Below are 21021 nucleotides of genomic sequence, written 5' to 3' on the forward strand. Positions count from 1 at the left end.
ATCTCAAGGATATAGTTGGCAGTCCTGTGGTGGTGGGCAGCCGGAGACAGGTGGTACAGTTGCATCCAGGCAGAGAAGCTGGTTGAGCCATTTTTCAACAGCGTCTCCAGGCTTGTATCTGATGGACTCATTCAGCGACACTTCATACAGTGTTCGCCCTGCAAAGCAAAACACGGATGACAATGCAACCCCCTAGCAGTTATAGTGCCATGGGAAATGTTTGTCAGTAGTTAAAACAATCTTATTAAAGTAAACGATGCGCCCCTTTCCCACCCTACCTGTCAAAGTGAGGCCCATAGAGAACATCAGCTTACCTCCAACAGACTTGCTGTTATCATTTGATGCAACAGACTGTTGTCGGAGCTGCTGAATCAGCTTCAGAGACAAAGACCGCCCCGTGCCTTCATACCTACATGCGAAATACAGCAGAAAATGCATCAAAATGCAAACCTAGTTGACATGACTGCAATCACAGAATGGCTGCTGATAGCAATGCAACGACAGTATCACAGTGATTGCACGTACCTAGCAGTTCTTGTTCCTAATACAAATTATTCTTGCGGACAAAGCGATTAGCTGTGTGTGAATGATCCCTACACTATGATGCAAGCAGCGCTAGCACTGAATTCAAGTGTGGCAGGCAAGGAAATGCTTCTGCACTTATTTGATCCACCAAGTGGCAAGTGCATCCAATAGTGTTTCCAACACAACATAGGCATTCATAGAATGCTGGTTGTCACAAACGACTCCAATTTTCGGATCATCCGCGGGCCCCATCTTCCAAGGAAGGGCCCTTTTGTGTTGGGAGGACGACATCCGGCGACTATAACGACCCAGCGTGGCGCCGGCTCGTCTTCCCTGCACCTGTATCGAAAGGGGCACCGGCGGTCTAAAAAAGGAAAATTACCCCCAGATGAGACGGGAGCACGTGTACACCCCTGAAGAGGTTTGAACTGCATCGGAATAGGCAGTTGACGTACAGCCAGCAACAAGTGCGGGCGTCGGTGTAGTGACCGGCGCAACGTATTGAGACGGCTGATATTCCGTGCACCCTCGTCGTCTACCAAGCCGGCGAGACCTTCAGCGGCACCCGTCAACTCCCCTACGTGCACCAAGAGCTGGCCTGGTCTGTATAAAACTTTTTATTGTGACTTTTTTTTTAAATCGTTAATTTATTATCACCAGCCTTTTTTTAAAATATTTGTAGTGTGCGCTGCGTCGCACGTCGAAGCTCAGAAGCGCGAGCCTGAGTTTTTTTTCTCTTTCTCTCGTAAATTTTCCTTGTCTCTCCTGTAGTTCCATCTTGTTGTTATTTTATTAATGTTCCGCATATTTGTCTTTAGTCTGTATCTTTTGTAGTGTTTTTTTAGCGTATTTTGTTATACAGCTGTTCCTTCCATCGCGCATTAGTGTTATTCCTCTCTGTTATTTTTGTTAACTCCTGCCTTTGCCCTTGTTTCAATTAAATGCTTGTTTATGTGTAATCAAACTCCGTGTCTGCTCTATGAGTGCGTCGATCAGGCTCATTCATCACCACACGTGCAACCCCGCACGGGTCGACCGACCTGCAAATAAATTTGAAATGTGCCACTTCGAGGCCTTTCAGGCGTCGTAGGCCCAAGCGTAAAGTGGAAGCCTGCGACTCTGCCGCACATCGGTGTTGGATCGGCGGGGCCTCACCCGAAGTGCGTGACACTGGTACAGTGAAACCCCGTTAATACGTACCTGCCGGAAACGGTGGCATAACTATGCCCTACACGTACTACGCATTAACCACTGCAGCCGCCACCAACAAAGGAAGAAACTCAGTGCCACGAGAAAGATTGGCTACAGTGCCCCTCGCAAAGCCATTTCTTTTTTCTTTTTTTTCCAAAGTACAGAAAAGCTTCTTACTCTCGCACACTGGCAACGCCGATGAACATTTCAAAACTACAGGTGTATCTGCAGCCTGCTACAAAGACAGAACGGGCACATTCGGCTGTCCTTGGTACAGTTTTTCCGCTGTTTGCTTCTTAGCGAAAACCGAGTTTTTTTTTTTTTTTTTTTATGTGGTACAGTCGTGCAAAGCCAAATCGTTTACTGCATAGCTAGTTGCATACAGTGCTTCACTCACTCTGCGCACACCGTGACTGCCGATCCGCTTGCTGTAAAGTACACCCTCTACGCTTCAGGTCATACACAGATTCAGCGAGTAGCCTGCTGCGTTAACACGGCAACAAAGAGCTTCCTGCAAGCAATGCACTCTCCGTAATGCTTCAGCAGTCCTGGCAGTGGACGGAGGCGCGTTTGGGCTGTCACTAAATAAAAGCGCCCAGCATGGTAACAACAGCACAACGCTCATTGTATGGTGCGCGTGTTGGCATAACACAGCAAGGTTTCTCGGTGCCCGCAACCCGCAACGCTGAACTCTGTGACAGCAAGCTGCTTGCGTTTCTGTAAAGCGGCGCACGCTTGAACACGATCCTGAAAAACAAAGCGGCAGCGATCGGCGGCCCAGCGTGTTCAGGTAGTTGCCTAATGAAAGCATGCAGTAGGACTAAAGTAACCCTATGCCACACGGAAGCTCGAGCAGATAACCGGGGATGCTTACTGTGATAAGGCTTTTTGCCGGCGATAAGTCGTACCGGCACGTTTTTCAATGGTCGCCACCTCACCTTCCTTTTTTCCCCAATCATTACTCACAATGTCATAGCTGCAATCGTGTGGAAGTTGGAATAACTTATCGGTTGATGTCCACACTTATCAACATGATGGAAAACCTATCACGGTACATTGTGGCGTTTGCAAGTTCAGCGGTGCAGTAAAATTCTGTGGTGCAAAATATTATCGTGGTATGCAGTTAGTACGCACTAACCCTAAAGGCATAAGCCGAACACTACGTCATAAGCGGTCGGCGAATGCATTAGTCTCTATGAGACTCGGTCGGGCATTCGTGGCAACTACGTTTTAACCATTAGTATGCTTAAAGCGGGTACGCACTAGCGAGGTTTGACTGCATACTGTACCTGAACACTTAAACTGGGCCTAAATCTATGTGAAAATACATGGTAGTCCACTGCCTACCCATTGATAGTGGAAGAGAGAAAGACCAGGTAAGAACCAAGGAGCTTCTGCACCAGGGGAAGAGGAATAGCCGCCGCTTCATCAATCACCAGAAGTTCAGCTTGCCCGAGCAGGTGTGCATCTGATGGGTGCACATACTGAATGACCTGCCGGTGGTCCTCGTGAGACACCGTTACACGCACGACTGCCTTATTCAGCTCAGGATTGGTCGACTGCACCACTTCGTAGTCCTGGTGCTCCTGTCAAAATAACACACGCAATAGGCATTTATGACACAAGCATTATAAAACACTAGCCATTGTCTGTTTACTGGTCATCACAACTGCTTCAGTTGCCATAACAATTATTGCAGAGCGAAGAAGCTAAACAGAACTACATAAAAAATACATGCAAAAAGTGTCATTGCTTATGCCTGAATGCAAAATCAAACACAAACTTGAAATTATAGTCCCAAGAAAAAAATAAAGAAAAGTGAGTCAGCACGCAAAAGGTGGTTATTGGTTCTGCTTATTTGTGTTTTTAAGCTCGAACAGTCATGCTACACCTGTGTAACAGTTTAAAAAGTTTCTTGAATCAATTATGAACTAACAAAAAAGCTATTCAATCTTTATTTATTAAATTATTTCCTCATTCGTAGAATATATGCTGCTAGTGGACAGTTCAAATGCGTTTTTAGGTAATCTGTCCAGCAGAGTAGCATGCCACAAAAACTCAACATTACAAAACACTACAAGCACCAAAAATATTCCAGAACGTGACAGGCATACCTCGTACTTAAGTGCGTCGAAGCCCTTGAGAACAAACTCAAACAGTGTTTTCAAGTTCTCTGGGCTGGGTGCAGTCACAAAAATGTTAGAGTAGCCAAATGCCACAGCACCAGCCACAGCCAAGCCCAGCGCAGCCGATTTGCCACGACCTCGAGCTGCCGTCACAGCAACGGTGGTCCGAAAAGTCTTCTCCGTAATGGCGTCGACAAACTTGAGCACTGCCTGTGCCTGGTCACATGTGCTGCAGCAGTTGATGAGCACTCCGAGTGGCTGCGTGTCTTGCAGAGATTCCTTCAACTCTGAGAGCTCTTGCGCCTCCTGGTCCTGAGAACAGTTATGTTAAATAGCCGATTGAGTAAACGCACCCCCTCCAAACTGTTTTTCTGTCATACTTCCCAGTGATATGGCATTAGTTATGCACTCTTTTTAGAGTGCATGTTATGTTGTTGCGACTGTGCTAGCATTTTCTGATAAAGTCAATCGCAAGGGAGTGTTTTTCCTGTCTAGTGTCCCTTCTTTTAAACCGCACCTGGACTCCCCTTCACAGTACAGAGGTTACTTATGATTGTATCATGATCGCTCAGTTACCTCTGGCTGTAGTGAAAATAAAGCCTTAGAGACGATAAACACTTAGAGACGATGCTTACAGCAACAACAAACACAACAAAAAGAGGATAGACAGAAATGCGCTTTTTCTCTACAATACTGCTCTGTGTTCGACTACCTTTGGAAAACTCATCTACAGAGCAGGGAGTGACTTCAACGAGCCTCTAATAACTGTGGCCTGAAAGCCGTTCGGTGATGCTGAGGTTCGGGGCAGTTGAAGTTTATTCTAAACTGTCTACTATTACTTCAGTCACCAAAAAACTGAAATTAGTCTTAATAATAGTGTACCCACAAGGAAAACAACAGCGTATACAAGAAATCATCTCTTCCTTAGAAAAGCCCACAATTTTCGCCAGCATGAAAATAACTCCTTACATTCTTTCAACCGCAAGACTCTACTAAAAGTAAAAGTGGAAGTGTCATTAACTATATGAAGGGGAAAAGTACTTGTCTCACTTAAATGTAGTCATTAAAAAAAAAAGATGTAAAAGCACATTCTATGAAGTGGGTTCTGTGGTTACGCATATCAGTTAACCAGGTGTGTTACCACTTTTTGCCGTCATAAATATCAACTGTGCATTTCATACACAAGAGCCGTCAAAGTTCCTCACCTGCTTCGGCTAATGAATGTGGGGAAAAAATGTAAAAAACAATAAGCTATCCCTACACCTAAAAGATTGCAGCACGTTTACCAACACAAATAAACATTACCTAAGCATGAAAAAGTTGTGTACTTTTTAAATTTATGAAGAAATGTAAACTGCATAAACACAAATGCATGCAGTTGTAGAAATGAAAGACTATACTCGGCGACAACTTTTCTTGGCACTGAAGGCAAAGCTACGGAGCCAAATTATGTGCATCCTACCGCCAGTGAAGGTAGTTCCAGAGTAGCGCCTGTATTTTCAATGTGAAATATAAATGTTCCTCCTTTATTTTTTATGTTGAGCTATTTGAGACAGGATGCAGTTCACACCTGTAAAATGTTCGTATTTCTTTTAATTTATCTGTTGCGACTTCGCTTTTTTAAACGTGTGAAAAAGTCCCACCTTTTTACGTGCACATCAAACGCTAAGCAGCGTCTGCGTCTACATGAAACGCTGACGGTGCCCCCCCATCACTTTCCACAGCATTAAGAGACGTGCGCAAGAACAGACTACTTCGCGTAGTGCTACATGTGCAGAACCTCTGCCTCTGTAGCTTTCCCTTCAGTGTCAAGAAAAGTTGTCGTCGAGTATAAAAATGTAATTTGTTAATTGTAAAAAGTGTCATACCTCAGCAGCCCGGGATACAGGAGTTATGTTTGCCACATGTGATGACACTGGCAAAATGGTGAGCTGATCGTCGACCACTAGGCAGGACTCGCAAGAGCTCAACGATAGAATGAAACGTTCATTGAAGCGCCCAACAACATCTTTGTGAGCTTCCGTGCGGTATCGAGAATGAACATCCTGTAGAACAACAGTGTCAAAAACGAGTTAATTTTCAGTAGCCCTTGTTCTCTGCATACATTCTCAACAGCCACAACCTCTAAAAAAAGCATTTTTGATAAGAGAAGCCTGCTGAAATTGTCAAAATGACATGTCACATCTCCTGACCCCCTTTTTTTTTTTTTTTTTTTAACTGGCACCCTGCACTTTTTCGTATGGTAAAAAAACTTTGCCGATCGGTCATCAAAGCTTCTAAGAGCTTGTGAGCTACCGCTTGGAATCGTCAATTAATTCTTAAAGTCAGCTAAAAATCCTTTTCTCTTCTTTTGGCAAATGATGCCATAAACCTTAAGTTCATGGCCATTGGCTGATTTGGGCACTGTGAGCTGCATAGTTACCAAAGCCACCACAGGATGGCAGGACATGCCTGCACACTCGCTCAGGATGTCACTGAAAAGTAAGCCACACATTTGAAGAAAAAAAGTTCACAAGGCCATGACGTGTGTGACTTAACTTCTTCCACCTGTGTTGTCCTTCCCAGCTTACCTTCCACCATACTCACCGAGACGAGAAAAGAAAGAAAACGCTCAGACGTGCTACATATCCCTGTAAATCTGCTCATGATTCTGTAACTGAAGACATGGGTGGCAAATGCTGCTGGCGGGGTCTGTTGCGTACCACCTGGGCATACGTAAGAGGCGCGGCCACGGGCTGCATAGCCGGCGCATGGGCAACAGGCATGGCCACAGGCTGCTGGTGGGCAGCGGCGGGAACAGCCTGAGCTACCTCTTCGACAATAACGTCGCGGAGTGGTGAGGGCAGACGAGAGGACAGCGGTTGCTGCGTGAAGGGAATCAACGACAGTTGCCGAGCTACTTCTTCACGCACGAAGTCTTTAATCTCTTGCAGGGTTGGTGAGTGGTCGGGAACGGAAGTGAGACTGGAGAGCGAATCGGCGTGTGAGGAAAATGGCCGAGTCAGGGCGCGCTGCTTGCTCAACTCGTCGAAACTTTGACACAAAGTGACAAGCTCCGCAACGGTGGCAGGATTACGGGCCAGGAGCAGCTGATATGCAGCGTCATTTATCCCTTTGAGGATGTGTTGAATCTTCTCCGACTCGGGCATGGTGGTGTTCACACGGTTGCAAAGAGCAATAATGTCTTCGATATAGCTGGTGAAAGATTCCGTTGGCTTTTGTGCGCGAGTCCGCAAGCGTTGTTCGGCTCTGGACTTGCGGACAGCGGGTCGGCCAAAAACGTCAGCAAACAACGTTTTAAAGATGGACCACGTCGTAATGTCGTTTTTGTGGTTGTTATACCACATTTCGGCCACGTCAGTGAGGTAAAAGATGACGTTAGTCAATTTGTCCGCGTCATCCCACTTGTTGTTTGCGCTCACCAGTTCGAAGTTAGCGAACCAGTCTTCCACGTCGGTCTCATCAGCTCCGCTAAAGACCTTGGGCTCTCGCAAACGAAGAACGCCGGGGTTGCTGGGGGATGTAGTGGAAGAGCCAGGTTGCGCGTTGTTGGTAGCCATGATGGGAGGTAGCGTTTGGTTGCGCAGCTCCAGGTTCAGGCGACGGCGAATGGCAGCACCCAGGTTCAGGCGACCGGGAATGTCAGCACCTCCACCAATTGAAAAAGGGTTTATTGGCGACTGTTGTGACGGTGGTCCTACGATAAAACACGATCGGGAATGAGCAACGGTCAAGCAGATGCCGGCGATGATCAGCACGAGCCGAGCGAGCCAAGCCCAGGACCCAGTACCCAAGCGGAGGCGATGTTGCTTGCCAACGATGCGTTTTCTTCTTCACAGAAGTATTATACAATATTATGCAGCAGTTGATTTGCAAGGCAATCAATTCATTTAATGAAGGTGCTCAAAGATTGCTTTAAAAAGTGTTGCAGAGTCCTTTCAAAAAGTGTTGCGAAAAAAAAAAAAAAAATCTCACCATAGTAAGCGTGTAAAGCTGCCGTAATGATGTGACTGACTGTAGCAGTAGAACCACAAGGCCACCTCCTTCAATGGTCTCTATAGTCCTAGCCAATATGTTAGGGGTCATGGCCTCAAAGTCTTGAAGGACCAGCATTCCGTAAGTGTTCCCAAGTATCTTATGAGTTTCACTGCACAGGAGAAACACACAAACATTACCACGCATCTGCTACTAAATAAACAAATGCATTGTTTCTTAATTCCACTTTTCAATATAGGCTGCAACGAAACATCGACTCACTGGTAATAGCAGTAGCGGATATTTGTTGCTGCAATGAACAACTCAAACGGGTCCTCCTCATTGACATCCAACTTGCCACTTTTTATTTTCTTCTGGAGTTGCCTCATTCGCTTCTTCCGGTGTCTGAAGAGGAAATGAAAGTAATCGGCGTAATATTAATAAACACAAGGCTAGTACATCCATACTACGCACTAAAGAACAGACAATGAATATATATGTGTCGCGGCTACGCGATTACGAAGGAGGAATTACTTACGAGCTAAATCCCAATTCTTTCTTGTAGCACCACAGTACAGAGGGCCGAGCTTTGACTGTCGTCTTCGAGAGCATGTGATGGAGTATGACAACCTTTCGGGTGAAAATATAGGCAATCGATTAGGACAAGCACAGAACGAAGGGATCGAAAAGGTTGCGTTAATGTCCCGATATTCCTATGAAATCGACAAAATGCCCTTGATCGATATATGGGTTGCATGCAGCTTTTAGGATTGAATAGGAAGGCCTTGACGGGCTGAAGTAACCAACTTAGCCTGTGTTGACATTCCTAAACGCCTGGATTCACTTCCTTCTTGCGCTTGCACACGTTGAGACGTGAACGCAACGTGCGGTAGCGAAAGCAACTCCATGGCTATTCAGTTATATTCAAAATAAGAAAAAAAAACTTTCCAGATATGAAAGGCGCGCGGAGTGGCACAGCAACTCGTATCGAGCATATTTACCTGGTCGCGCCCCTTTTGACCCACAATGACGAACATCGTTCGGTGGCCTGTGTGAACTCCATTTTCAATGAGCACACGTATCCGATTATCGATCTTCTTGCGAGTCATTGCCGGTATTTATCGCATGCGGCCGCATACAACTAGTTGACACAACACACACTACACGTGCACGCTGTTAGCGCATACGCCACAGAAAAAGCGATGAATGGAGCTATAAGTTACATGTGACGTCATGCCCCATTTTACTCTACTCGAGCTACTTGGAAATAAGTGTGAAAAGCTCCGTAGACCTTGATTCATACCATATTAAAAAATATATTACACAGTTAGTTCATTTATTATAATAAATAACAAGAAATCTTGTTTATATTAAAACCTCGCAGCATTTTCTATAGAAGCGGTAGCGCGCATAAACACTCTAGTTGCTATTGTTGTTTTGTATCATTTGCCCATATGTTACTAAAACGCAAGTTTTTTGTCGTTTCCGTTTTGTCGGTTCCTTTCGGTTTCTCTTGTTCCTGCCTTCGGTGCGTGATCCGCATTGCGATGTGGGTCTACGTGGACTGTTGGTCCGCGTTAGCTTATTTGTTATTGCTGGCGGGATTTATATTTACGGTCGTAAGTATTAACCGTATTTACCGCTTGCCTTTACGATCCAGTTATTTCATTTCCGACCTGTGAGAATGAGAAAAAACCTCGCGTTGAGAAAACACGGTCACTCGAACTTTTTAAATGCTTGCGCTGCTCTTTCTGAGGGAATCTCAGTGGTCCCAGCTTAGCGCTTTGCACATCGGTTTTGTGGTTAATTAACCACGTTCTGAAGCTTTTTTTGGTGTATTGTCGCCACGTTTTCGTGGCGCCGATCTATCTACTCCAAGTTTTTGATACCGTTGCCGACTGTCAAGTTCATTGCTACTGACGTTGTTTGTGTACACGCCACGCTGAACCATTTCTCTCCCTCTCTCTTATCCTCTCTTGTTTGTAGCTGTGCGTGTTTCTCTACGCCACCTCATCGAGAATACCGTTGATCATTCGGTACTCGGAAGAATTCAATTTCAAAGACCCGTCCCAACCTGGCCAGATTTTTCAGTACCCGCACCTCGGGGATGAACCGAGCATCGAGCTCTCCGTTATCGTCCCTGCGTACGAAGAAGAGAAGCGCCGTAAGTAAAAAAAAAAGCGTTTTGAAAACTTGTTTTCGAGAGCTGGTCGCTCAATCGTGTAAAAGTAAACTTCAGAATACTAATTTATAATGTCGGAATATTTCATCATCGCCGTGTTCTCATCTATTTGATTACTCTTTTTTTAATCTTCTTTTTCAGTTCCCCCTATGCTGGATGAGTGCCTGGAGTATTTGCAGGGCAGGAAGGTATGAAAACATCATCGTGAGTTTGTGTGTTTGAAGATTAGCAAGAATTTGTTTGCTCAGTGTAGGATAGGTTGAAACACGTTTGCTTGTTTTATTTCCGAGTAGATGGCGAGCTTGTCACCATATTTCAAGTTTTCCTTTGTACGCGATTTCTTGACTGTATCATATATGTTTCCCCACTGTAGAAAAGAGACCCGAACTTCACCTACGAAGTTATCATCGTCGATGATGGTAGCCGGGATCGAACAACGTCTGTTGGCCTGCAGTACAGCCTCAAGTATGGAACCGAAAATGTGCGGGTCCTGACGCTTGCCAAAAACCGTGGAAAGGGTGGTGCCGTGCGCTTGGTTTGTAATATTCTTTTTTTTAGGCCACAAAATACATGGCCATGCTGTTTCCTCATTTTTTGCACACTCACACAAATCTCTGATGTTTTATTCCATCCCAACAAACACAATATTTTGCATACGTCAATATTGTAGTCTTTATATGGTCTATTTAACATATTTATTGCAAGGTTTCCTCTATGTACAGTGCATTTTACAACATAACACAAGAAGACTCGTTGCACAGATGCAAAGAAGTTTGTTTCGTGCATAAAGTTTAGTATGGGTGATTGAAATGGCCTAAATTTCCAGTGGGGTTCGAAAAGCAACCCAGATGCTCACCAGTTTTTGTGTAGTCAGGAAGCGTTCTCAAATGAAACATTGGCGTAAACATTATCCAAAGGTATCTGCAAACGAACAGACAGTGATGCCAAAGAGAACCAAAATTTTTCATATTCCTTGCCCTCAAAATATCTACAATAGTCAAGCAGTAACAGCACTACTATTCTTTGATCATTGTAGCATTCATGAGATTCGGATATGTATGCAGAACGTGTACGAGTCCCAACACATTGCAACCAAAATGCTTACGTTGCTAATAATAGTACGACTTTTAAAACATTTTCATTTGGCAAAAAAATCACGTCACGGACACTGTTCTCATTCCAGGGGATGCTTAGTGCCAGAGGAAAGCTCCTGCTATTTGCTGATGCCGACGGTGCGACCAAGTTCTCCGATGTGGATAAGCTTGAAGAAGTGGCGAATGAGCTACTCAAGCAGGTAAGCGAATAATTTTCCCAGCCCACTGATTACAAGTAGTAGTAATTGTACATTAGTAGTAGTGGTGGTGTTTTAAATCTGTTGAGCCTCTCTGCTGTCCTTATTTATCCTACACGCACTTCTCATTCTTCCTGCAGAGCACTAACGTGGTTGTAGTTGGATCACGTGCCCATCTGGAAAAGGACAGCATTGCCGAGGTAAGTTGAATTTCAATGGTGACCTCCTGAACACTTATAATACCTGCCCATTCACATTTGAATGCTTGAGTTATGGTGGACTGTCACTGCAGCGTCGCCTACACAAGTTTTTCTTGAGTAGCTGTCATTGCTTTGGTGAAAACCACTCAGTCACATTTCAAGTTATCTATCAAATGGCATGTCACAAATCTCAAACTCACTTTTAATTTAAGTTCCCCAGTTATATCTTGAATGTAGTACCTCTATGTAAGTGCAACAATGTAATCATTGTAATAAAATTGGTTTTTATTTTTAAAACATGAAGGTGAAGATGTAACGTCGCATAGCTAGGAGTTTCGATATGTTCCCTGAATTTTCGTATCGACTTTCAGCATTCAAGAGATACTCTATGAATGCTTCTCAGAGTTCATGATGAAACAGAAATGTAGGTGAAATCGGCGGGAAATTCACGTTATGTACACAAGCCACCTCCACGCAGTTTCGCACTTGTTCGACTATAATAGGGTACAGCTTTTAGAAGTCGGTGGCATTTCACCCTTAAAGGCACTGTAGACTGACAGCATAAGCCTCTCGGTTGTTGACACCACCCTCGGAGATTATGACCCTGTACATGTTGTTTTTTTTGTCGTAGTGGCGATTGGCCGCTTCATTTTGATCATATGGAAGGTGCCTCTACTGCCTTCTTAACTTGCATCTAAATATATTATGTCCGGAAAAAAAATGTTTAGTGATAACATTGTGTTTATTTCATGAAGGAGTTGAATCGGCATCAATAATGGTACTGAATTGAATGCCTCAGTAGGATAAGCTGCAGACGTCTGTAGAAGTGGGCTTGTACTTTACCCTTCGATTTTACTGCAGCTTGCAAGACATTGTAAACTTGTAGGAGGCTATGTTAGGATACCTCTTGGTGGTTGCCACGTCATTTATCAGCTGCTGTTATGGTCCTTTGTTGCAGAGGTCAATATTTAGGACACTCCTTATGTACGGATTCCATTTCCTTGTTTGGCTATTCACCGTGAGGGGCATTGCAGACACGCAGTGTGGTTTCAAGCTCTTCAGTCGGGAAGCAGCAACACACCTGTTCACCTCACTGCATGTGGAGAGGTGGTAAGAGACTGCACATTCTCCTGCTTGAAAACGAGAAATTGTTTTTCCACCAATGCTCGATGCGCACTGATTCTAACTTGTACTGATTGAATTTATTTCAGGGCTTTTGACGTTGAGATCCTGTATATAGCGCAAGCACTGAAGTTTCCTGTAGCTGAGGTTGCTGTTCACTGGACAGAGATAGAAGGTTTGTTCTGTTGAATGTTATTTTATTGCTCTTTTTAGAGATGGTAATATTTCTCCTCTTAAGCCCATCTAGGATTGAACGAGAGTTGCGCTGCTTCTGCTATGTAGCATTGTTGCATGGCCATCCTTCAATCAAGGTCCTTCTGGCAACCTGTGTCGCGTAGTGCTACAGAGCTCGAGACCTCAGGTTTGATCCCACATATGAAAAAGCTGCATTTCGATGGGGGCAGAAATTCAGAAATCCTCCTGTGCTTTGATTGGATTACATATTAGACAACTCATGTTGTCCAAGCTGATTGGCAGTTCCCTCCCCACTACATGCCTCATAATGACGTCATGGTTCTTGTACCTAAAACCCTGTATTTTTCGTTTCAGTTTACCAGCTACGTAAATGGTGTACCCAGGTAAACCGTCGTTCTTGCGTCATGGCGTTCATGCATAATTGTTGGTGTAATTAGCTTAGTCACCACCAATCAAAAGTTGTCGCTGTGATGCGACCTGGCAAGGATTAGATTACACGGGGGTCATGAGGAGCATCGCTTTCTTCTGGGGCTTGCCACATCTGTGGACAAATGGCTCTCGGGGAAATCCATTTGGACAATACCGTGGCTTGTTCCCACAAATTCCTGTAGTAAGACGAATCAGCTATGCCGCATTCGTGGTGCACTGTGTGTCATGTTCTTTGTTACTGCAGTTATTTGAAATTCGGCTGGTGGCCTCATCATTGTGTAAAATGTTTGTAAATGCGCACATGTTCGCTGTACTGCAATGTGCACTGTGTCCATTTATTTAAAGACCCCACACTGTGTACTTGCCCCATGGACAATTTTCTTTGAAAACCCGCAGCAAGTAATTCATTGTTAAAAAAAACAATATTTACATTTTGTTTCAATTCACATTGAATGAGGCTTTAGAAACTGCTATTCAAAACCCTCTGATCATTTTATTGCAAAACTTACTGCATTAAAAATGCAGATGATGTTCTTATTTGCTACACTCCGACTTGCAGGGTCGAAAGTTGTGCCTGTCTGGACGTGGATTGAGATGGGTCGGGACCTTTTCCTCATCTGGTTACGATACAAGATTGGTGCCTGGTCTATTGCAGCACAGCCAAACAAGCTCAAATGAGTGATGCTAGTCTGTGATTTAGTTCGTTTTTATATGCCCCTCCCCCTTTATTTTTTTACACGCTCTTGTTATGTGTATATTTTGAAGCGCAGTATGCTGGAACATGATATGCGCTGGTAAATAAATGGTTTTCTCAAGATAAATCATGGTGATTTGAACTGGCCTTTGTAATACTTTCTTGGAAAGCACACAACATATCTGTACCTTGTCAATGCAAACAAGAAAGTCTGCTGCACATTTCATGACTAAATTATTGTAATGTATTAAAGAGGATGGGAGTGCAATTTCATATTTCATTAACTTATGCACAAATTTATCTAGGATCAGTCATATTCTTATACAAAGCAAATGTGCACTTATGCTTGAGATTTTATTTTCTGACTGTTTGCGTTTACTAGGAAATGAAAACTAGAAAAACTATCTACCAGGAATTAATAATGAAACGAAGAATGTCTTGATTGACATCATATAAATAAAAACAGAGAATAATGCCAAGGAAAGTATTGGGGATGTTGTTAGAAGTAATTGTAATGTAAAATGTCAAGAAAAAAAATGTGTACAAAAAGATAACTTGATAGACATTATTTCGTGGCCCTTCTAATGTAAAGGCCTCCTTTATACCTCGCTTCAATTCATGCTGGACATTACATCTAGGCTCTATACATAATTTCACCCTGTTGCTAGTGTTTAATGTCCCTAAAAGCTGGTCACCAGTACAGCTTTACAACCTGAATGTACTCAATTATGTGTGATGAAAAAAAAATTTGCTGAACAGGGGACGTGTGCTCAAGCTGACGTTTTGACAGATGGACTTGTATTCCTCAAGGCTAGAACTGATTTTAATATCCCAAACGGGGATTTATGCTTTCTAACCACTCCTCCAATGGGAACATATGAAGGGGAGAGGGCGACTGTGGATGTGAGGGGCGTCGTGACGGATTGTGTGGGTAGAAGTATTCCATGATAAATAGAAAGAAAACAATGAAGCGGGGTTGAGGGGGGGGGGGGGGGGAGGCGTAGATGTTTTAATTTCTGAATCAGGGGTGTCTTAAGCACCACCTAACAATGGTAGGTCTCAAATTCCTACCTTGAACGAGGTTTAACCCATCGGTTTTCTTTTCTATGTAAATCATATATTGAATGGATTCAAGAGCCCCTTAGAAACGTTTATACCTGCTGGCAGGAGCGTATTGAACCAAGAAATAATTAAGGTATGGATAATCTCTTGCGCCGACGGACTGGAAGTTTGACTTAGCTGGTCAAAGTGCTCCATTAAAATGTTGTGCCACTGCTTTGACGTTACCTAAAATTTCTACGCATACCTTTCCTTCCTTTAGGGCCAAGAGCAAGGCGTCTAGGACTACTTAATTGGCGTCAAGTGCGAATCAAGAATGCTCTTTCACTTTTCGCCGTGAAATTCCCGCAAACAATGACGCTATTTGGACTTCGCTGTAGCCTCACCTGAAAAAAGTTGTTTTGAGCAAGATGTTCGAGCAAGGACGCCACGCGAAACCACAAAGTCCTCACAGGGCGAGACGTGACGCGCGACCATGGTGTCATAGCACGCCGTGGTCTCGTGGGATGAAGCTCTTAGCAATGCTCGTAGTTAATACTACTCAAAGTAGACTATGTCTTGGATATACCACGCAGTTTATTAAGGCCTTCCTTGTTAAGTTAGAAGAGCTTTTCGCAGTGGAAATACCACTTAGGACCATGGTTCCAGGCAACTCGCATTGGACTATTTCACATGGACAAGACGAAAAAGCTGCGGCCACGAAGGGGCTATCTACTCTGTTACAGTATACTAAGTTATATAGTGTACCTATCAAAGAATAAGTACACTGTAGACCAAGGCAAAGACCACCGTGGTCAAGACCGTGCTTGAAAGTGCAAAAGTGGCATTGTCATCATCATCGTGCTGACGATGGCGCATAGCGCATTAAAAAGCTTGCGCGTGTAAACGACTAAAAAACTGAAGTGTTCTTGTGCATAGCAAGCTCGGTGAGTTGTCGTTCGTAACATTTAAATCGACCGAAGGAACGAATCTGTAACCTATAAGTTTCCTAGGAAGCGCTATTTGCTCTACGTGTGCGCGATTACTACGTTTCCCTAAAACTGCGTTGCCTGTGATAAGCACTCTGAAAACAAGTAATAGTTGTCAAGAAGGCCCCAAGTAGACGTGGCTCGTTTCGCTGATCGAATCTATCTTCTTGCTTAAGGGTGAAGCCAAGGGGACGACGAAATGGACTTCCAACATCGTCCCGGTGGTAAGACCGGCTCCGGAGGCGTCGCGTCGTGGTCCGAGTCCAACAGAGACCGGAGGGAGCGGCTACGACAGCTTGCTCTCGAAACTATCGACCTTCAGAAGGACCCCTACTTCATGAAAAATCACTTGGGTAAGACTAGTTGTCTTGCGTGCCCATAACACGGTAGTAATTGAGTATTGTAAACACGACGGAAACACAAGAGGAAAAAAGCACAAGATACGAGTGCCGTCTAACAACTTAAGTTTATTGAAGCGAGAGTTAACACACGAAAAACCAAAACCATTCGTGCGCAGGAACGCTAGACATAAAAGAATCACCTAATCGTGCGTACCTCGCAATCTAGCAAGCAAACGGAACGTGTAGATATGCAATCGTCACCCGTCATTTTCATGAAGAACGTTTCGGCGAGTTCACGAGCCTGTTTATGCTTGTGAACATTTTCTTTCGTTTTGTATTCGTTAGGTAACGGAATCCTACAAACTCGTGCTTTTTGGAGCTGTAAATTTTGTAAAATTATAGATTGCAGAGATAAAACATTTTCAATCTATTCAAATTTTGTTTGTACTTACATTTGTTTTCTCCACCAAGGTTTGCATAGGAGATTCTTTATGAATAAGATTTCTTATTATTTTGTTGTTACTGTATTCACTTAGAGGTTGTTTGTTATTTTTTGCTTGTAACTTGAACACCTACAGCTATGACTGGTCCAACTTGCACACAAGCTTCTGGCTTGCGCAGACATACTATCTGTTAGTGTAGATATACATATTACACTATACATATTACCACTATACATAGCCTTCATAGATTATGAGAAGGCATTTGATTCAGTAGAAATATCAGCCGTCATGCAGACACTGCGGAATCAGGGCGTCGATGAAGTATATATAAACATCCTGGAAGAAATCTACAGGGGATCAACTGCTACCATAGTTCTTCATAAAGAAAGCAACAGAATACCAATCGTGAAGGGTGTAAGGCAGGGGGACACAATCTGCCCAATGCTATTTACCACGTGCTTACAGGAGGTTTTCAGAAGCCTAGAATGGGAGCAGTTAGGGATAAGAGTTAATGGAGAATACCTTAGTAACCTGCGCTTCGCCGATGACATTGCATTGCTGAGTAACTCAGGGGACGAATTGCAACTCATGATTACGGAGTTGAACAGGGAGAGCAGAAAGGTGGGTCTTAAAATTAATCTGCAGAAAACGAAAGTAATGTACAACAACCTCGGAAAGGAGCAGCGCTTCGAGATGGGTAATAGTGCACTTGAAGTTGTAAAAGACTATGTCTACTTAGGGCAGGTAATAACCGTGGAGCCGAATTACGAGATTGAAGTAACTAGAAGAATAAGAATGGGGTGGAGCACATTTGGCAAGCACTTTTGAATTATGACAGGTAGATTGCCACTATCCCTCAAGAGGAAAGTATATAATACCTGTATCTTGCCGGTACTTAGCTACGGAGCAGAAACCTGGAGGCTTACAAAGAGGTATCAGCTTAAATTGAGGACGACGCAGCGAGCAATGGAAAGAAAAATGGTAGGTGTAACCATAAGAGACAAGAAGAGAGCAGAATGTGTTAGGGAACAAACAAGGGTTAAGGATATCATATAGTTGAAATCAAGAAGAGGAAATGGACATGGTCCGGGCAAGTAGCACGTAGACAGGATAACCGCTGGTCATTAAGGGTAACTAACTGGATTCCCAGAGAAGGAAAGCGGGTTAGGGGGGGACAGGAGGTTAGGTGGGCAGATGAGATTAAGAAGTTTGCGGGTATAAATTGGCAGCAGCAAGCACAGGACCGGGTAAACTGGCGGAACATGGGAGAGGCCTTTGTCCTGCAGTGGATGTAGTCAGGCTGATGATGATGATGATGACATATTACACAATGAAGATTTCATTGTTGTTATCATAGGTTATTCTATATCGCTTGAGTTCACACTGTTTTCCTCATCTTTTGCAACGAAGGTTAGAAGTTCGTGTGTCTTTCCTTTCTTGTTGTCTCATTACTTTGCAATATTGTTTTCTCGCAGGTTCTTATGAATGTAAACTATGCCTGACATTGCACAATAACGAAGGCAGTTACCTGGCTCACACACAAGGCAAAAAGCACCAAGCCAATCTCGCGCGCCGAGCAGCCAAGGAAGCCAAGGACTCTCCTATCCAGCCCGCACCAGCAAAGCCTCGTGTCGACATCAAGAAATTTGTGAAGATCGGACGACCAGGCTACAGGGTCACCAAGGCAAGATAGCTCAAGCCTATGTTCCAGTTGAAATTGCGTATAAAATGGCGGTGTTCCTTTTTTTTTTTTTTTTTGGCCAGTGCTTTTTTGACACGGCTGAGTTGAATAATTTCCTCCAAGTGAGATAGCAATGACAAACCATGGGTCAGGAGGCAAATCTGTTAAAAGGTGCCATTGGTCGACTGGTGTTTCGGTTCTATACAAAAAAAAAAAGGAGGTGTCTATAAAAGTGGCTACAACAGCAGCACAGTTGTATACAGGGTGTCCCACATAACTTTAGCTAGAGTTTAAAAAATATGCCAGTACACGTAACTACAACGCGTCCAAATGCATGTTGCTCACCGTTGCCTGGAGTCAGTCAGACTATTTCTTGTGTTCTCAAGTATTGTTTAATTATATCTGTTTAATTAACTAACTTTTGAAGGAACGAAGATGGCTAAAAAGTTTCACTGAGAAGTTGTAGATCGGTTTGCAAAACGTCCAAATAGATAGTTTTGATCTTTCTATCTGTGAAGTATTAGTGTTTTTCTGCTTATTACAAATGCCCGCAAAATAAAAAAAAAATACCACGTGACAAACCCACTCGCAGGACAGTGCGCACGATGATTCCAGTGCTCACTAACGTTCTGCGTGCGAACGACACACTTCCCTCACACCGGTTCACGACAACGATAAGCAGTCACAACGGTTATCGTTTTTGTGGCCGATAGCAAAACGCGTTCATCGTAAAGCCACCACCATCGTTGCCGCCCTGCCGAAACAGCACAATGGGGCGAATTCTATGGTAGTTTGTGCGCGGAATGTTGTGACCAAGCATTTTTGTGATCATCCATTAGAAAATGGATTGATGCTCCTTGATGGGATTACCTTGACACGAATAAAACAAACTTGGGATTAAGGATGAAATTTCATAACTTGAAACTCTGACATCAGCTAATAATAGTTTGTGCCCTTCGTCTTGGTGCTACATTGGACACATACATAAATTTGGCAGATTAAAATGTCATGTGCATTTAGTTTCCATGGTAAAATATACAAAAGTGTCTAGAACCAAAAGTTTGATTTGGAATCCACTGTTCTCTTTCTTTATCTGCGATATGGTGCAGCAAAGGGATGGCGACACTGGGCAGCAGTCCTTGCTGTTTCAAGTGGACTACCCTGAAGTGAATGACAACGTGGTGCCTCGTCATCGATTCATGTCGGCCTACGAACAGAAGGTGGAGCCGCCAGACAAGAAGTGGCAGTATCTGCTTTTCGCTGCTGAGCCCTATGAAACCATCGCCTTTAAGGTGAATGTCTTTGTATTAGCAGCAAATTCTGCCCTTCAGGGAACAGGGTAGGTTCTACACCTCCCACGTATTTCAAGGCTTGTTAAAGGGCCAGTCAAGGGGCTTCAAATTTTTTTTACACCCCTCCCAAAGAAGCTCGGCAATTCATAGAGTAGACAGTAGTGATCACGTTTTCCGAATATTACAGTGCCGAGCATCGCACAGAGACTCCATTTTTAAAAACAATTTCCGCGCTCCTATTCCGGACCAATCCTTCTTTCACGTGCAGTGATGCAAAGTCATCGATTGGGGACGACGTAACACGCAGCTCATCGATTGGTCTAAAGCAGTCACGTAGATGGGCTATGCCTCCCCCTCCCTGTGAGAGGGAGAAGGGTAGCCTGATGGAACTCGTGTTATAACCCCCTAACTTTCTTAAATAGCACATATCCGCAACATTATTGTGGCAGCATGTGCGCAAAACAAAAGGGCACATATTTCTCTTCACAGCAAATTCTGGGCCTCGGGGTTGTTTACTGGCCCAGTTTCTCTTGAGCTTTTACATCTAGTAAAGCCTTCAGGTTTGTTACATTTCACTCGTCAGTGCCCTTTCTTGCTATTGAACTAGAAATGCAATTTTTATTGTAAAGAAAGTAATTTTTTTCATTATTTTTTATCATAAACAGTAAAAACAAATGAAGGCTGTTCCACATACACCATTCTGGTTCAGTAGCTTCGTATTGATGTTTGGATTTTTCTGGTGAAAAATTAGCCTTCTATTTATTTCAAGTTATTTAGATAATGGGGCAAATGCAGTGAAAATCTACAACATGGCACTAATTTTGAAAATGAGACTTTGACCTTCGTTTTGTCCTTTACTAAGCTATCATGTCGAAATGAATGAGATTGCATTTCTTAGATTAAAATTTGTCAATTTAAATGGATAGGTTCACTTTAGCATCCCTTTAATACCTGCTTTGTTTGAAGCTGAGCAGAGTAGGAAGGACTGCATCCAAATGCCGATTTGCATGGTTAACGTTAAAAAAAGATAAAGGTTAAATATTGTGACAACATCGCAGGTGCCAAGTAGAGAAGTGGACAAGTCCGAGGGCAGGTTCTGGACTCTCTGGAATCGAGACAGCAAGCAGTTTTTCCTGCAGTTCAGCTTCAAGTTGGAAGCCAAGCCAAAGCTTCCGACCCTCACCAGTCACGGCTTGCCAAGTCTTGCACCGCCACCTCCCCCGCCGCCACCTTCTTTGGGAGGCAACTAGCTTGGAAGCCATGGAATAAATATGGCATTCTCGTTAATTTTGAGAATTGTCTCCATG

At 43.7% G+C, this 21021-nt stretch overlaps 3 protein-coding genes across 3 annotated transcripts in view; 2 read left to right on the forward strand and 1 right to left on the reverse strand.

Moving 5' to 3' along the window:
- Positions 1–9026, reverse strand: part of l(1)G0020 (RNA cytidine acetyltransferase l(1)G0020) — a 32688-nt gene extending 23662 nt beyond the window's left edge. Inside the window, exons 1-9 of the mRNA XM_037421169.2 lie at positions 8819–9026; positions 8356–8447; positions 8100–8222; positions 7818–7989; positions 5711–5887; positions 3831–4154; positions 3064–3302; positions 315–409; positions 14–158 (exon numbers count right to left, since the gene is read on the reverse strand). Of these exons, the coding sequence (XP_037277066.2) occupies positions 14–158; positions 315–409; positions 3064–3302; positions 3831–4154; positions 5711–5887; positions 7818–7989; positions 8100–8222; positions 8356–8447; positions 8819–8926 (1475 nt within the window). The 5' untranslated portion in view covers positions 8927–9026. The remainder of the gene's footprint in view (positions 1–13; positions 159–314; positions 410–3063; positions 3303–3830; positions 4155–5710; positions 5888–7817; positions 7990–8099; positions 8223–8355; positions 8448–8818) is intronic.
- A 253-nt stretch (positions 9027–9279) lies between these two features.
- On the forward strand, positions 9280–14057 carry wol (Dolichyl-phosphate beta-glucosyltransferase wollknaeuel). Its single transcript, XM_037421168.2, has 9 exons — positions 9280–9436; positions 9804–9981; positions 10141–10187; positions 10373–10534; positions 11183–11293; positions 11431–11490; positions 12449–12600; positions 12702–12787; positions 13796–14057. Exons 1-9 carry the CDS (start codon positions 9365–9367, stop codon positions 13912–13914), a joined length of 987 nt encoding a protein of 328 aa, XP_037277065.2. The 5' UTR covers positions 9280–9364; the 3' UTR covers positions 13915–14057.
- A 1419-nt stretch (positions 14058–15476) lies between these two features.
- Sf3a2 (splicing factor 3a subunit 2) lies at positions 15477–21001 on the forward strand. The gene is made up of 5 exons (XM_037421167.2): positions 15477–15915; positions 16134–16310; positions 18217–18425; positions 19532–19714; positions 20773–21001. Exons 2-5 carry the CDS (start codon positions 16157–16159, stop codon positions 20962–20964), a joined length of 738 nt encoding a protein of 245 aa, XP_037277064.2. The 5' UTR covers positions 15477–15915; positions 16134–16156; the 3' UTR covers positions 20965–21001.
- Positions 21002–21021: the final 20 nt, after the last annotated feature.

Source organism: Rhipicephalus microplus, chromosome 2 (genome assembly GCF_043290135.1).
Source record: "Rhipicephalus microplus isolate Deutch F79 chromosome 2, USDA_Rmic, whole genome shotgun sequence".
In the NCBI taxonomy this organism is placed as follows: domain Eukaryota; kingdom Metazoa; phylum Arthropoda; class Arachnida; order Ixodida; family Ixodidae; genus Rhipicephalus; species Rhipicephalus microplus.

Coding starts and splice junctions, on each gene's coding strand:
- wol (XM_037421168.2), top strand. CDS start 9,365: ATGTGGGTCTACGTGGACTGTTGGTCCGCGTTAGCTTATTTGTTATTG. Junction 9,437..9,803: donor CGGGATTTATATTTACGGTC/GTAAGTATTAAC, acceptor TCTTGTTTGTAG/CTGTGCGTGTTTCTCTACGC. Junction 10,535..11,182: donor AGGGTGGTGCCGTGCGCTTG/GTTTGTAATATT, acceptor TTCTCATTCCAG/GGGATGCTTAGTGCCAGAGG.
- Sf3a2 (XM_037421167.2), top strand. CDS start 16,157: ATGGACTTCCAACATCGTCCCGGTGGTAAGACCGGCTCCGGAGGCGTC. Junction 18,426..19,531: donor CAGGCTACAGGGTCACCAAG/GCAAGATAGCTC, acceptor GATATGGTGCAG/CAAAGGGATGGCGACACTGG. Junction 19,715..20,772: donor ATGAAACCATCGCCTTTAAG/GTGAATGTCTTT, acceptor ACAACATCGCAG/GTGCCAAGTAGAGAAGTGGA.